A 16338-nucleotide genomic window follows, 5' to 3' on the forward strand; every position below is an offset into this window, starting at 1 on the left:
ATGCAATGCAAACAAGTCTATTAGTACATTGAATACCTAGTGAGTGATTAGAGAAAAATTAATCAGTAGAAGTGAATTCTGGCAAATGTGGTCCCCTCCGGACTCCTTTGTTCTTTATTAGGCAATTGCCCATAAATTAGAGCTGACTTACTTTAAAATTCTATCTATAGTAGCTCATGAAAAGTAGGCATGAATTTTTCACAGTTGAGTAGATAGTGGGATCTGACTTTCACACAAACACTGGTGCCCCATATTTGACCACATCTCCTGGATGGGGAGGCCTGGTGGCACTCAGAAGAAGGATAGCAGGCTACCAAGAAGAGACTTGATACCCTATGAGCATATACAGGGGGAGGAAGTCCCCCTCAGTCACAGTCATAGAGGAGGGTAGTAAGGGGAAAATGGGAGGGAGAGAAGAATGGGAGGATACAAGGGATGTGATAACAGTTGAGATGTAATATGAATAAATTAATAAACTATAAAAAATGAGAAGTAGGTATGAAAAAGGAAGATATGCTAATTTCTTAAATTTATATAGAATCGATATCAGACTACTGATACTTTTCTTTCCTCATCTCTGCTTTTTATATAAAAAGAAAACTCTTAACTGGGGCTTTGGCATCTAGATGATTCTGGACTGGATATTTGATCTTCTGTAGGTTTTGTATAGCTAGTCACAGCTGTTATGAGCTCATGAGTACAATGGACATAAGGCACTTTTTCAAAGAATTCTTCCTCAAATTTTGGCTCTTGCTGTCTTTGCACCACTGCTTTCATGATGATTACTCATCCTAGTAGGAAGAATTTGATATAGAGCACTCATTCAGGGTTGAGTAGTCCATAGCCATTTATTTTCTATATTCTGACTAGTTATGAATTTCTGTATTAACCACTGTGTCCTGGAATGAGAAACTTTCCTGATGAAGGGTGAGAGTTACACTAATCTAAGGGATCTTAGAAAGTAATATCATGTTATGTCTGATTAGCAAAATAATAGTGGTAGAGTCTTCCTAGAACATGTGACTACCTAGCCATGAGTTGCTTGCCAGATTTATAGTAATAGGTATAAGTCCTAATCAGAAAGCTATTGATTAACTCCATAGCAAATATATCATCATTGTATCAATGGGTGGCTCTTACCACATTGGTTGTTATTTTTACTTACTGGGTTCACAGCAGAGTAACACTGTTGATAATTTTCCCCTAGGAGTTTATAGTACCTGCTGGTACTTCAAATGTTGTTTCTTTGTCAGAGTGAGAGAGTCAAGCCAATTTTTTAAAGGTGTATGGCCCACTGTTAATTGGTCATAAACCCATATGGATAGAGGTAGCACTAATTTGAACCAATGGGATATAAAGAAAATGAATAAAAGGATACAAATATAAGTGAGAGACTTGGGAGTGTCTAGGGAAAATTCGAGGAGGAGTAGGGTAGTAAAGTATCTAAGCACACTGTATATGTGATTAAGGTCTCAAAGTAGAAGTAAATGAATTTTTAAATAAATAAAAACTTTTGTATTCATCTTGCTCTGAAAAATGCCCAAACTGAGATTATCCTTAGTCAATTTAGAAGGAAGAATTGAATAAACAAGGTTCAAAAATTTAGGATGCATTGAAAACATTTCAACAACAGCAGAAAGACACCAAACAGAATAAAAGAAGAAGGTATATTAAGAATTGGAGAGTTTAATTAGCTACTAACAACCATAAATTAGACTGCACCACCTATCATCTTAATTAACAACAAGGCCATGTGATTGCTAAGTACATGATACATTCAGAAGTGGTATTAATAAATTAACTATGAATCTGGAGTTAACATTTATCAACCTTTCTGTCACTGTCTTTTATTTATTTACATAATCCTCCAATGTCCCTTTTGGTATCATATAATTTAAAAGAACAGATTAAAACAAAGGAAAGAATATGAAAGAAAGGGAGAAAGTAAAGAAAGGAGGGAGAGACGGAGGGAAGGAGGAAAGGAGGGAAAGAGGAAGAGAAGGAGGAAGGAAAAATAACAAATTCCACAGAAAAAGATAGCTCAAATTTGATCACAAATATTCAAATTTGTTTTATCATTATAGAAAATGCTTAATTTTCTTCCAAACATATATCTTCATGAAATGACCCCCCCTTTTTTTTTGGTCTCAATTCAGAGTATATTCACATATTTATTTTATTTGATGAAAATTCTATAAAATTGGATATCTACAAAATCATAACTACACTTGTAGGGCACATTCATTAAATATCCGAGGGAGAGGATATGCGCTATTCAGGCTTATATAAATATCATAATTAGGCAATGAGAAAACATAATACATAAGAGATTATGTTGGGCCCATGATTTAATATTTTGCTTGTTTTATTTTTTGTTTTTAAGAGTGATAAAATATTTTGAGTGATGGAGAAACACAGATAACACATGCACATGCTTTCTGAAAGATTAAACTATAGGATTATTTGGAAGTAAAACATTCCTCAATTTAATAGAGCTTTATCTCTCCCTCTTCCACACCCCAAATAGCATCTAGCATGGCTTCTCCTAATGGAGGACATGATCCAGCTGAAAATGCTCTCAAAAATACTGAAAATGAACCATCCAATGCCTGTGAGGCTGAGAAAGAACTTCCACTTGGTGATAGCAACAACATTTCTCAGGTGGAAACCAATGTATCAGCCAGGGAGCCAATCTCATCAAGTTCCCAAGAGAATACGGATCTCCAGATAGATAACAGCATTTCTGAAACAGAGAAGATGCAAAGTGGTCGCCAAGATGAAGAATTAATAGAAGCCTCTCTTCCACTTCAGATACCCATTCCTAGAAAGCTGATCTTTCCTAGGTTAAGATTGTTTAGAATCATCTATCTCAGTATTCCACAGCCACAAACTCATGAAAACAAGACCTTATATGATAAAATCCTGTTCTATCCAGGAAAAATGGAGATGACAATAAGTGATTACTTTCACAATTCCATCAGTGACAAGATATTACATCCTCGTTTCCTGCTGTGGCTAATTCCATTCATTACTATTCATGAGGTAAGTAGGATGATTATTCGCCTGTTGTGTGGCAGAGACTTCTCTCAGCCAGAATGTCGCCAACATAATACATGGGTAAAGCAAAAATATGTAGCAGTTCTTGCTCAGCCAAATTTTGTCATCAATATTGAAAGGAGCATAATCTTTGGAAGACCTTTGAGAGTATACTACCACCATCAACTTATTGAAAGAATGACTCATAGAAAAACTAGTAAGTCCTATCAAAACAAGAATGGAAACCATCCTTCTGTGAAGCCAGGGTTCAATATTCCACCATTACGAACCCAGAATATTGCTCATAGAAAGGCTTTTAAAATTAATTTGAGAACTCGTCATAAACTGAGGCTAGTAATTACAACCTACAATAATAATTGGAGATATGTATGTCCCATCTGTCAACGTGGTTTCAACAACTTTTATGATCTTAAACATCATTCCTGCAGCTTTTTTGGAAATTAAATTCAAACAGGGTAAACTTTTTTTAATTTTAAGTTTGAAAACTTTGAAATGATAGTAACTCACCTGAAACACTATTTCACAATCAGTAAATTTAGTATTACATTACACTGCAAAACTGAATACAAACAAAGTATGTACTTCAATATGAAACATTTTGGGGAACAGAACACAAACTAAGTATGTACTTCAATATGAAACATTTTGGGGAAAAGAACACAAGCTAAGTATGTACTTCAATATGAAACATTTTGGGGAAAAGAATACAAACTAAGTATGTACTTTCATAAGAAACATTTCGAAGAAAAGAACTAACCTTCATATGGATCATCAAAATATCAAGCTGTCTATCTGGATCAAGAATTGAATCAAGACGATGTTTGCAATCCCCTTAACATCAATTTCTGCTGATAGAATTGTTAATTGTTACAGTCTAAACAGGATCATGGTAAAGACAGCAGAGAGCTAGGCGAAGTCACACCATGGGTTTTGAGAGATTCTGCTCAATAAAAAAACTGAAGTTTCCTCCCAAATTCAATAAAATCATAGTAAAGGCATTGCAAATGTTATGATAATTTTTGTACCTTGATACAAATATATGTCATGAGAGGCACAACAATGCAAATATACTATATGAGTACAAACTAATGTTCACTTATGTAGAATAACTAGCACATGTGTGTGTGTGTGTATTACATCAATTCCAGCACTAAGAAAGCAAATGCAATCAGATTGCTGTGCGTTTGAAGCCAGCTTGGTCAAGAAAGTGAGAACAAAATAAGCAGAACTACACAAAGAAATCATGTCTCAAAAAAGTAATAATAATCAAAGCAACAAAAATACTAAACAGAATAACATACATTTGCAAAAGAAATGTGTTATAGAATACTGAAGTTGGAAGCTATAAAAATAGCCTCTTTGATGAATGTGATGTAATTATCTCAGAGGCTTACTGTTGAATATATTCACACTTTCTAGATATTTCTGAACTCTGGATGGCTGGTTCATCTCAGCTGTTCTTCCTTAAAACTCCTCTCCTCTCAAACTGGCTTCTCTTGACTTCTAACTCAATTGCTCTGTTTAGCCTTATACTAAGTTTAGCAATATATTCTAATCTTCTGGCTTCTTATTCTCTGGCTCATTCTATCTTCACCTTTGTCTAGTTTGTTCTCTCTACAATAACCTGTCTCTATAAAACTGTATTGGAAAAACTGTCTCTTCCCTTTTTCCTCTTCTCTGTTCTCTCTTGTCACCTCTATTTCCTGTATATTCTTGTGAGAATTGGGCATCTCATATTCTGTCAAATCTTTCTCTGGTTTGTCCCTTTGTCTGCTTCTCAATTAGACATCACTTTCAAACCCGTCTTCTTCCTTCTACAAACTCACCTTACCTACATTGTTTGGTATTAAAGGTGTGTACTAAGGACATGTCTGTATTCAAGCCAGATCATATAGTAAACCGGGTCATGTCTATATTCCAGCGAAATCACACAGACCTAGTTAGTATGTCTTTGAATTTGAATAGTGCAGCCATTTTGATTTTGTCTACAGAAAATTTTTTTGTTCTTAATGTTTTTAAATTATATCAGTTTCAAGTCTTTATTTTGCTTCAAAAGCTTAATTAATAATAACATTTTTTATCAGCCTGCTCTTATTTTGTGCAATTATGTGCAATCTGTTTCATCACTACATTTTTAAATGTTTTATATGTACTCGGTATGAATAATTATATGTTCATTAACAAATCAAACTACTTCATATTCATATGAATAATTGTTAATATTTTTCAGCATATATTAAAAATTCACTTGAATGAAGGAGACATTCCATGGAGTCTACTAAATTCTCACAAAAATTAACTATCAAATTTTGTGTCTGCTATGATTATTTAAACAAAAATAGCAGTGAACAATATATGTGAGTCAGTATAAATGAAGCAATTAATAGTGTAATGAGTGTTTCTAATCTTAGATTTTGGAACTGGTCTTCTATCTGATTGGGAGAGCAAAGTACACAAATATTGGATTTACGTACTAAGAATCTAGTATTATGTATATTCAGTAAAATAACCTTTATTTCTATTTCTTATTTAAGTATGAAATCTTTAAATATATTAAAATAAAGTGATACTCTACAGTATTGTTCTTACATATAATAATTTTAATAAGCCAATTGAATATGTACATTGAAATAATTACGTAATTTTTATAGAATTCTTTACTTATAACATATTTTATATCTGTACAATTTTTATGCCTTCTATACTTGAATGTGAGAATGTAGTTTGACCTAATCTTAACTTTTTTATATACATGTACTATATGTATATAAAAATACTCACATATATAACATGTTAACAATCATAAAATATAAATAATACCAAAAGAAAAAAACAAAAGTAAAAAAGAAGAGAAAAGTACAATCTAGTGGCTTCTTAGAATTTTGTTTTTATAACTGTAGTATTTCTTTTTTTTCCCTTTTTTAAAAATACATTTATTTTATTACACATGTATAAGACAAACTACATACAGCAGGGAGAACCATGTGACAGTCATGAGAATAATGAGTTCTATACATGTTACATTCATAGTGACTTGGCCATCTGCATTCGACCCGTCTGAAGAAAGTGTCTTCTGTCTTGTTGGGTCTAAATTTCCGAATGAGATTCAATATCTTTCCTATCTTCACTCTAATAGCTTAACTTCTTTATCTGTATCTAAAATGATCTTGTCCCCTAATCAGCTAGACTTTGTTGTAAAACTATACTATCTTGTCTTCAATACCCCTCAGAGACTTGAAAAGGAATAAAACTTAAATTCCTGAGTGAACCAGCAGCGTTGGTTAGCAGCTTCCAAAATGTACAAATTGACTTAAGACAGTTTACTGCCTGACCAGTCACTTTATAACATTGGAGCCTCATCTTCAGCTTTCTGTCCTAATATCACTGCCAGACTTGTTTGCAGGGCAAGAACTATTAAGAACTTGCTTACTCTGACTTGGCAGAGTGCAGCCATCGACTCTGCCTGCATCTAAGTTGTCCATTTTTAGGCAGATTCTGTTTGTGGCAGGAATGAGGACATTTTGCCCAGTGCCTATTTTGTCACCTTTGAAGCCATGGCCATAAGGAGGCTCTTTGATGCTCATCATCTTCTTTGAGGTTGGCTGGGTGTTGTCAGGAGTTAACTTGTCTAGTTTTTGAAGAAATTTAGGATTGTAAGAACAACTTTAAATGATGTACTCTGTTTGTCTCTGAGGCTTTTAAAGACCTTATTCAACAATTTCACCTCACATATCAATTGAGTATATCTATCTGTTAGACTTAGGATATATATTGTTGTGTTAAAAATCTGCCAAGTCTTTGACATGCCCATGTTTTGTATCAAATATACTAAATTCTATAGCCATGACTTAGACATAACCTTCATTATAAGAAAAAAGTAAGGCCTTGAGTTAAGGAGTAGGTCCAATCATCTAGCTTTTATTCTATCCTCCCTCTATGTTCCTAAATCTCCCTTTCCTTCTTTTCAGCTCCCATCTCCTTGCCTATGTATGAAAGATAAAGGCAAAGAGAAATGTTCCTGTGTTTCCCCTAATTTTTTCTCTTTATAAGACCAATAATGACTTATGACCACCTCTCGATGAGAATAAGCATTTGTAGATCAAGCAAGCAAACAGCAGCCTACACAACCTCCCCTCCTTTGAAGGAATGTTGGCATCGTTCTCTAAGTTTTCTTCATTGGGGCACATAATACCTTTGAGTGGGCCTCCAAAAATTGGAGAGAATGGTTGAGCAATCTAGTGATTGCATTTGTGGTTCAGTTTCTAAATGTTCAGAGATTCTAGGCTTAGTAGGAGATTGAAATGGTGGTCCAAATTGGATCAGAAGTTTTCTATAATGTTGTCCAGGAAGCTGTACAACTCTGATGAGTAAAAGCAATATAATCATCCAGGGCTGGAACTATGAGGATGCAGGATGTCTGTGTCCATCGTGCTGGGAGGAATGATTCCTGTCAGGTCTGATCCAGCTGGTTATTTTGTTCTGAAAACATAATTCTGACAAGTATTATACAGTTCTAACATTATAATTGTATGACGAGTGCGGAATGCACAGAACAAATAAAGCTAGTTTTCTGGTCATTGTATGGGTCAACGTAAGGCATTTGCAAATCTTCCTTTTTGCCTTACTAGTAGTGGCCTCTAATAGTAAGTCACAGAGGTTCTATGGTCAACATGAGGCCTCTTTATGCCTCAACATTTATATCTCTGTCAGTCTCAGAACTATTCCCATGTAGTGGGATTAAGAATATAAATTACCTGCTTGTTCTGTAGTTTGAGTTCTTTACATCTCAATTGTGGCCTCCTCTCTCATCCCATCCTGATCCTACCCCCGATCCCATTCCCTCTCTCATGCCCTTTCTCTCCCTCCCCTAGTCCTTAGACAAGGGAGCTCTCCTCCCCTAACATCTCATCTTAGTTTATCTAGTATCCCCTGTACTATATATGACCTCTTCCTCTGTGGCCTGACTGGGCCACCCTACACACTCAGGACTCTGTTCAGTGTCCAGCTTTAAGTCTCTGTAACTGTCCCTATACCCTGCTGGGTGGAGTCTCTCCTAAGTTGTCTGTGTTGGTTTTAAATTCATATATTAGTGAGTATATACCATGCATGTCTTTTTGGGTCTAGGTTATCTCATTTAGGATGAACATTTCTAATTCAATCCATTTGCCTACAAAACTCAAGATTTCCTTGTTCTTAAAAGATGAATAGTATTCCATTGTGTAGATGTACCACAGATTTTTATCCATTATTCTATTGAGTGACATCTCGGTTGTTTCTGTGTTCTGGCTATTATGAATACGGGTGCTATGAACATAGTTGCATAAATGTCTTTGTTGCATAGTGGAGCAATTTTCGGGTATATGCCCAGGAGTGGTATGGCTGGCTCTTGGGGTAGAGCTATTCCAAATTTTCTGAGAAAGTGTCATATTCCTTTCCAGTGTGGTTGAACAAGTTGGCACTTCAAACAGCAGTGAAGTGTTCTTCTTTCACCACATCCTCACCAGCATGTGTTGTCATTTGAGTTATTTATCTTTGCTAATCAGAGAGGTGTAAGATGGAATCTCAAGTTCCTTCTGATTTGCATTTCCCTGATGAGTAGGGATGTTGAGCATTTCTTTAAGTGTTTCTCAGCCATTCGTTATTCCTCTTTTGAGAATTCTCTATTTAGTTCTGTACCCCATTTTTAATTGTGTTGTTTGGTTTGGTAGTGTTTAACTTCTTGAGTTCTTTATATATTTTAGATATAAGCCCTTTGTCAGATGTAGGGTTGGTACAGATTTTTTCCCATCTGTGGGCTGTTGCTTTGCTCTGCTGACAGTGTCTTCTGCCTTGCAGAAGCTTCTCAGCCTCATAAGGTCTCATTTCTTAATTGTTGATCCTAGAGCCTGAGGTGTTGGTGTTCTGTTCAGGAATTTGTCTCCTGTGTCAATGAGTTCTAAGGTCTTACCCACTTTTTCCTTTAACAGATTTAGTGTGTCTGGTTTTATTTTGAGCTCTTTAACTGACTTGGACTTTAGTTTCATACAGGGTGATAAATATGGATCTATTTGCACTTTTTTACATGTAGACATCCAGTTGGACCAGCACCATTTGTTTACGGTGCTTTCTTTTTCTATTGTATAGTTTTGGATTCTTTGTCCAAAATCAAATGGCCACATGTGTGTGGGTGTATATCTGGATCCACAGTTTGATTCCATTGGTCAACTAGCTTATTTCTATACCAGTACCATGCTGTTTTTATTACTGTTGCTCTACAGTACAGCTTGAGATCAGGGATGGAGATTGCCCCGTAGATCTTTTATTGTATAGGATTGAATTAGCTATCCTGGGTTTTTTGTTTTTCCATATGAAGTTGAGGATTGATCTTTCCAGTTCTGTAAAATATTGTATTGGTATTTTGATAGGGATTGTATTAAATCTGTAGATTGCTTTTGGTAGGATGGCCATTTTTATTATGTTGATTCTCCCAATCCATGAGCATGGGAGATCTTTGCATTTTCTGATATCCTCTTCAATTTCTTTCTGTAGAGACTTGAAGTTTTTTTCATAAAGGTCTTTCTCTTGCTTACTTAGATTTACACCCAGATATTTCATGTTGTTTGAGGTTATTGTGAAGGGAGTGGTTTCCCTAATTTTTCTTTCTCTGCCCTTTTGTCATCTGTATACAGGAAGGCTACTGACTTTTTTGTGTTAATTTTGTATCTTGCCACTTTGCTGAATCTGTTTATCAGCTGTAGGAGTTCTTTGGTTGACTTTTGGGGATTGCTGATGTATTTTATCACATCATCTGCAAATAGGGAAACTTTAACTTCCTTTCCCATTTGTATTCACTTGATCTCTTTTAGCTGTCTTATTGCTCTAGCTAGGACTATAAGTACTGTATTGAAGAGCAATGGAGAGAGTGGGCAGTCTTGTCCTGTCCCTGAATTCAATGGGATTGATTTGTTTCTTGCCATTTAACTTGATGTTGGCTACAGGTTTTCTGTATTTTGCCTTTAGTATGTTTAGGTATGTGCCTTGTATCGCTGATCTCTCTAAGACTTTTAACATGAAAAGGTGTTGGATTTTGTCAAATGCTTTTTCCCCATCTAAAGAGTTGATCATGAGATTCTTTTCCTTCAGTTTGTTTATATGATTAATTACATTAATGGAATTTCTTATATTGAACCACCCCTGCATGCCTGGTATGAAACCTACTTGGTCATGACTGATGAGATTTTTTTTATGTGATCTTGTATTCTGTTTGCAAGAATTTTATTTAGTATTTTTACGTCTATGTTCATAAGGGAGATTGGTCTAAAATTCTCTTTCTTTCTTGGGTCTTTATGTGGCTCAGGTATTAAGGTGATTGTGGTTTCATAGAATGAGTTTGGTGGAATTCTTTCTGTTTCTATTTTGTGGAATAGTTTGAGGAGTGTTAGTTTTTCTTTAAAGGTTTGTTAGAATTCTGTGCAGAATCCAGCTGGCCCAGGGTTCTTTTTGGTTGGGAGACTTTAATGACTGCTTCTATTTCCTTAGGGGATACAGGACTGTTTTGTTTGTTTGACTGATCTGGATTCAAGTTTGGAAAGTGGAATTTATCAGGTAAATTGTTTATATCCTTTAGATTATCAAATTTTGTGGCATATAAACTTTTGAACTAAGACCTAATGATTCTTTGGATTTCTTCGGTATCTGTTGTTATTTCTCCCTTTTCATTTCTGATTTTGTTAATTTGTGTACTCTCACTTTGCTTTTTAGTGAGTTTGGCTAAGGGTTTTTCTATCTTATTGATTTTCTCAAATAAACAAGCTCTTGGTTTTGTTGATTCTTTGAATATTTTTCTTTGTTTCTAACTTACTGATTTCAGCTCTGAGTTTGATTATTTCCAGAAGTCTACTCCTCTTGGGTGTGTCTGCTTCTTTTTTCTCTAGAGTTTTAGGTATTCCATTAAGTTCCTTATATGCAATATGTCCAGTTTCTTTGTGAAGGCACCTAGTGCTATGAATTGTCCTCTTAGCACTGCTTTCATTGTGTCCCAAAGGTTGGGATATGTTGTACCTTCATTTTCATTAAACTCTAGGAAGTCTTTGATTTCTTTCTTTATTACATCCCAGACCCAGTTGTCATTGAGTTCAGTCAGTTTCTATGTGCTTGTAGGCTTTTTGTTATTTCTATTGTTGTTGATGCTCAGCTTTAGGGCATGGTGGTCTGATAGAATGCATGGGATTATTTGAATTTTTTGTATCTATTGAGCTTTGATTCGTGACCAATTATTGAGCCTTGTATTGTGACCAATTATATGGTCTGTTTGGTCCATTTGATTCATGACCTCTGTTAGCTTGATTATTTCTCTATTTAATTTCTTCCTAAAGGATCTGTCCATTGGTGATGGTGGGGTGTTGAGGTCTCCCACTATTATTGTGTTGGGATCAATAAGTGATTTAAACTTTAAAAGTATTTATTTTACACAAACAGGTGCCCTAATATTTGGAGGCATAGATATTTAGGATGGTGATGTCCTCTTGGTGGTTTTTTCCTTCTATTAGGACAAAGTGTCCTTCTCTATCTTTCTTGATCAATTTTAATTTAAAGTCTATTTTGTCAGATATTAAAATGGCTACTCCCACTTACTTCCTGAGACGATTTGCTTAAACAAAATTTTTCCATCCCTTTATTCTCAGAAAACGTCTATCTTTGTTGATGAGATGTGTTTCTTGAATGCAACATATTAAAGTATCTTGTTTTTGCATCCATTTTGGTACCCTGTGCCTTTTTACTGGGGAATTGAGGTCATTGATGTTGACAGATATTATTGACCAATGGTTATTGGATCCTTTCATTGTGGATTTAGTGGTGATTCTGTGTGGCAGTGTCTGTTTTGGTTTTGCTGGTGTGCAATTATCTGTATGCTGCATTTTCTTGGGCGTGGCTGATCTCGTTGTGATGACATTTTCCTTCTACAATTTTCTGTGCTTTTTCCCCGTGTTTGGAGGTGAACAAGATTATCACTAGTTTGTTCCTGTGTACTATGGTTTCTCCCGCTGTAGTGGGTTAGGGAGCTTCGTGCTCCTGCTTAAGAAATAAGTCCAATTTTCTGCCTTGATTTCTCTGTTATCTAAATAAGGTCCACACCGCTCACCGACATCATGGAATCCCCCTTATTTCAAACAGAAACTCTCTAACAAGTCATTTGCTTCATGTAAACATTGGGAAATCTTGCCAATTTCAAAACAAAGTAAACAATTGTCAAAATTAGTAAACAAATGAAAAAATGCTTGAGTACAATTATATGTTTGTTAAACATGATTTCAAATAAAAAATATAGAGCCTAAATAGAGTTCATTTCTGAATTATTATAACAAGGACTAAAACTACAAAACAACAAATTCACTAGTTCACTAGAACTAAGAATATAACCAATAGTACTCTTTTTACATAATTTTTATTACAAAGCTAGAATAATGTCAGGGCACAGGAGAATCTGGGGAGCTTGTTGCACTGCTAGATTAGCTAAACTGACAAGCTCCAGGGAAAAAAATGAAAAAATAATTAAGATATGGGCCAACGTTGATGAAAAAATAAAGATATGAAGAAAAGACATGGAACAATGTTGACCACTGGTCTCTTTGCATCCACACATGCAAACACACAAACATCAAACATACACACACACACACGTAATATAGAATATTAAGAGATGACAGAATAAAGCAGGACTAGAGAAAAAATATATTGTTTAACTGAGGATACCTAAGCTACATTTTAAATAAACATTAAAAAATCAAAGTTTATATATTGATACATGTTACCTCAAATCTTTCAATATTCTTTTTTGTTTTCATCATTTAATTAATTTATTCAGATTACAACTCAATTGTTATCCCATCACTTGTATCCTCCCGTTCCTCCCTCATTCCCGCTTTTACCCTATTCCCCTTGCCTAGGCCTAAGACCAAGGGGGACCTCCTCCTCCACTATATAGCCCCAGAGGTTCCTAGAAACCTACAAAAAGAACATTGTGACAGGAAGAACGGGGCCGAGAGGGTTTGGTCCAAACTATTGCCCTAACCAAGCACAATACAAGTAGTAACATCAAAACCCTACTCTGATCTAACCAATGGGCAAGACATTCTCCACAGTTATGTTGAGGGAAGGGACTGAATCAGACAAGAACTCTGGTGCCCCATATTTGACAACTTTCCCTTGGTGGGGATGCCTGATGGTACTTTCAATATTCTTGTAAGATGTTTCTCTCTGTTTCTTTTCAGAAAACTATTCATTCATTATTCATTATGTTTTACTGTTACTTTTTCAGTAATTATACAACTTAAAGATGTTGTATAAATAACAGATATACAATGCGAGAAAACATTAATTGAAACTTTTTTTATTTGTTTTGTTTTGCTTTATTTTTTAAATTTTATTTTATTAATTTATTCTTATCATATCTCAATGGTTCTCACCTTCCTTGTATCCTCCCATTCCTCCCTCCCTCCCATTTTCCCCTTACTCCCCTCCCCTATGACTATGACTGAGGGGGACTTCCTCCCCCTTTATATGATCATAGGGTATCAAGTCTCTTCTTGGTAGCCTGCTATCCTTCCTCTGAGTACCACCAGGTCCCCCATTCAGGGGACGTGGTCAACTATGAGGCACCAGAGTATGTGTGAAAGTCAGATCGCATTCTCCACTCAACTGGGGAGAATGTCCTGTCCATTGGCTAGATCTGGGTAGTGATTTGAAGTTTATGGCTGGTGCCATAGTTTGAGCAGGACCCCTGGGTCCAAAGCTGCCTGTCATAATTATCTTCTTATAGGTTTCTAGGATCCCCACGATCCTTCAACTTTGCCATTCTTCAATGCTTCTCTCATCTAGGGTCCCAATTGGGTATCCTCCCCTCTGTCCAGTTTCCTGGTTAGTGAAGACTTTCATAGGACATGACCCTTGGGCTAGTATGCAGATATGTGTGAGTACATACCATTTAACTCTTTCTGCTTCTGGGTTAACTCACTCATTATGATCATTTCTAGTTCGATCCATTTGTCCACAAATTTTGGAAATCCTTGTTTTTAATAGCTGAGTAGTGTTCCATAGTGTAAATGTGCCACAGTTTCTTTATCCATTCTTCTACTGAGGGACATTTAGGCTGTTTCCATGTTCTGGCTATTATGAATAAGCCTCCTATGAACATGGTTGAGCAAATGTTCTTGCTGTGTGCTGGTGCATCTTCTGGGTATATTCCAAGGAGTGGAATGGCTGGATCTTGAGGAAGCCTTATTCCCAGTTTTCTGAGATAGCACCAGATAGATTTCCAAAGTGGCAGTACTAGTTAGCATTCCCACCAGGAATGAAGACGTGTTCTTCTCTCTCCACATGCTCAGCAGCATGTGGTGTCACTTGAATTTTTTATCTTAGCCATTCTGATGGGTCTAAGATGGAATCTCAGAGTTGTTTTGATTTGCATTTCCCTGGTGACTAAGGTTGAGCATTTCTTTAAGTGTTTCTCAGCCATTTGATATTCCTCTGTTGAGAATTCTCTGTTTAGTTCCAAGCCCCATTTCTCAATTGGGTTATTTGGTTAGGTGGTGTTTAATTTCTTGAGTTCTTTATATATTTTGGACATTAGACTTTTGTCAGATATAGGGTTGGTGAAGATATTTGCCCAGTGTGTAGGCTGTCACTTTGTTCTCTTTACAGTGTCTCCTCCCTTACAGAAGATTCTCAGCCTCATGAGGTACCATTTATTAATTGTTGACATTAAGGCCTGGGCTGTTGGTGCTCTGTTCAGGAAGTTGTCTCCTTTGCCAATGTGTTCCAAGCTCCTCCCCACTTTTTCTTCGATCTGACTTAGTGCCTCTGGTTTTATGCTGAGGTCTTTGATCCACTTTGATTTGAGTTTTGTGCAATGTGACAAATATGGGTCCAATTCCATTTTTTTTTCACATAGACATTCAGTTAGACCAGCACCATTTGTTGAAGATGCTATCATTTTTCCATTGAATGGATTTGGCTTCCTTGTCAAAAATCAAGTGTTCATATGTGTGTGGATTCATATCTGGGTCTTCATTTCTAATCCACTGATCAACCAGCCTGTTGCTGTGCCAATACCATTCTGTTTTAATCACTATTGCTTTATAGTACAGCTTGAGATCAGGTATGGAGATTCTTCTGGATTATCCTTTATTGTACAAGATTGTTTTAGGTATTCTGGGTTTTTTTTTCCACATGTAGTTGAGAATTGAAATTTCAATGTCTTTAAAATATTGTGTAAGTATTTTTATAGGGATTGCAGTGAATCTGTAGTTTGCTTTTGGTAAGATGGCCATTTTTACTATGTTAATTCCTCCGATCCATGAGCAAGGAAGATCATTCCATCTTCTCATGTCATCTTCAATCTCTTTCTTCAGAGTTTAGAATTTTTTTTCAAACAAGTCCTTCACTTGCTTGGTTAGAGTAACTCCTAAATATTTTATATTGCTTATGGCTAATGTGAAGGTTGTGGTTTTCCTAATTTCTTCCTCTGTAAGCTTGTCATTTGTGTATAGAAAGTCTATAGACTTTTTTGAGTTAATTTTGTATTCAGCCAATTTGCTTAAGGTGTTTATCAGCTGTAGTAGTTCTCTGGTGGACTTTTAAGTATCACTTATGTAGACTATCATATCATCTGCAAATAGGAATAATTTGACTTCCTCTTTTCCCATTTGGATACTCTTGATCTCCTTTTGTTGTCTTATTGCTCTGGCTAGAACTTCGAGTACTATATTGAAGAGATATGGAGAGAGTGGGCAGCCTTGCCTTGTTCCTGATTTTAGAGGAATTTCCTTGAGTAGCTCACCATTTACTTTGATTTTGGCTATTGGCTTGCTGTATATAGCCTTTATTATGTTGAGGAAAGTTCCTTGTATCCCCAATCTCTCCAAATCTTTAAACATGAGTGGGTGTCGGATTATACCAAATGCTTTCTCTGCATCTAAGGAGACGATCATTTTTTTTTTTTCAGTTTGTTTATATGGTGGATTACATTGATGGATTTCCATATGTTAAACCATCCCTACAAGTGTGGAATGAAGCCTACCTGGTCATGGTGAATGGTATCTTTGATGTGGTCTTGTATTCGTTTTACAAGTATTTTATTGAGTATTTTTGCATCAATGTTCATAAGATAAGTTGGTCTGAATTTCTTTCTTTGTTAGGTCTTTGTAAGGTTTAGGTATAAATGTGACTATGGTTTTATAGAATGAATTGGGTAATTTTCCATCCATTTCTATCTTTTGGAGTAGTTTGAAGAGTGTCAGTTTT

General features: G+C 35.7%; 1 protein-coding gene across 1 annotated transcript; it reads left to right on the plus strand.

The window, feature by feature from the left end:
* Positions 1–2535: 2535 nt before the first annotated feature.
* Positions 2536–3501, plus strand: Cpxcr1 (CPX chromosome region candidate 1). The gene has a single exon (XM_051142038.1). It carries the CDS (start codon positions 2536–2538, stop codon positions 3499–3501), a length of 966 nt encoding a protein of 321 aa, XP_050997995.1.
* Positions 3502–16338: the final 12837 nt, after the last annotated feature.

This window comes from Acomys russatus, chromosome X (assembly GCF_903995435.1).
Source record: "Acomys russatus chromosome X, mAcoRus1.1, whole genome shotgun sequence".
In the NCBI taxonomy this organism is placed as follows: Eukaryota; Metazoa; Chordata; class Mammalia; order Rodentia; family Muridae; genus Acomys; species Acomys russatus.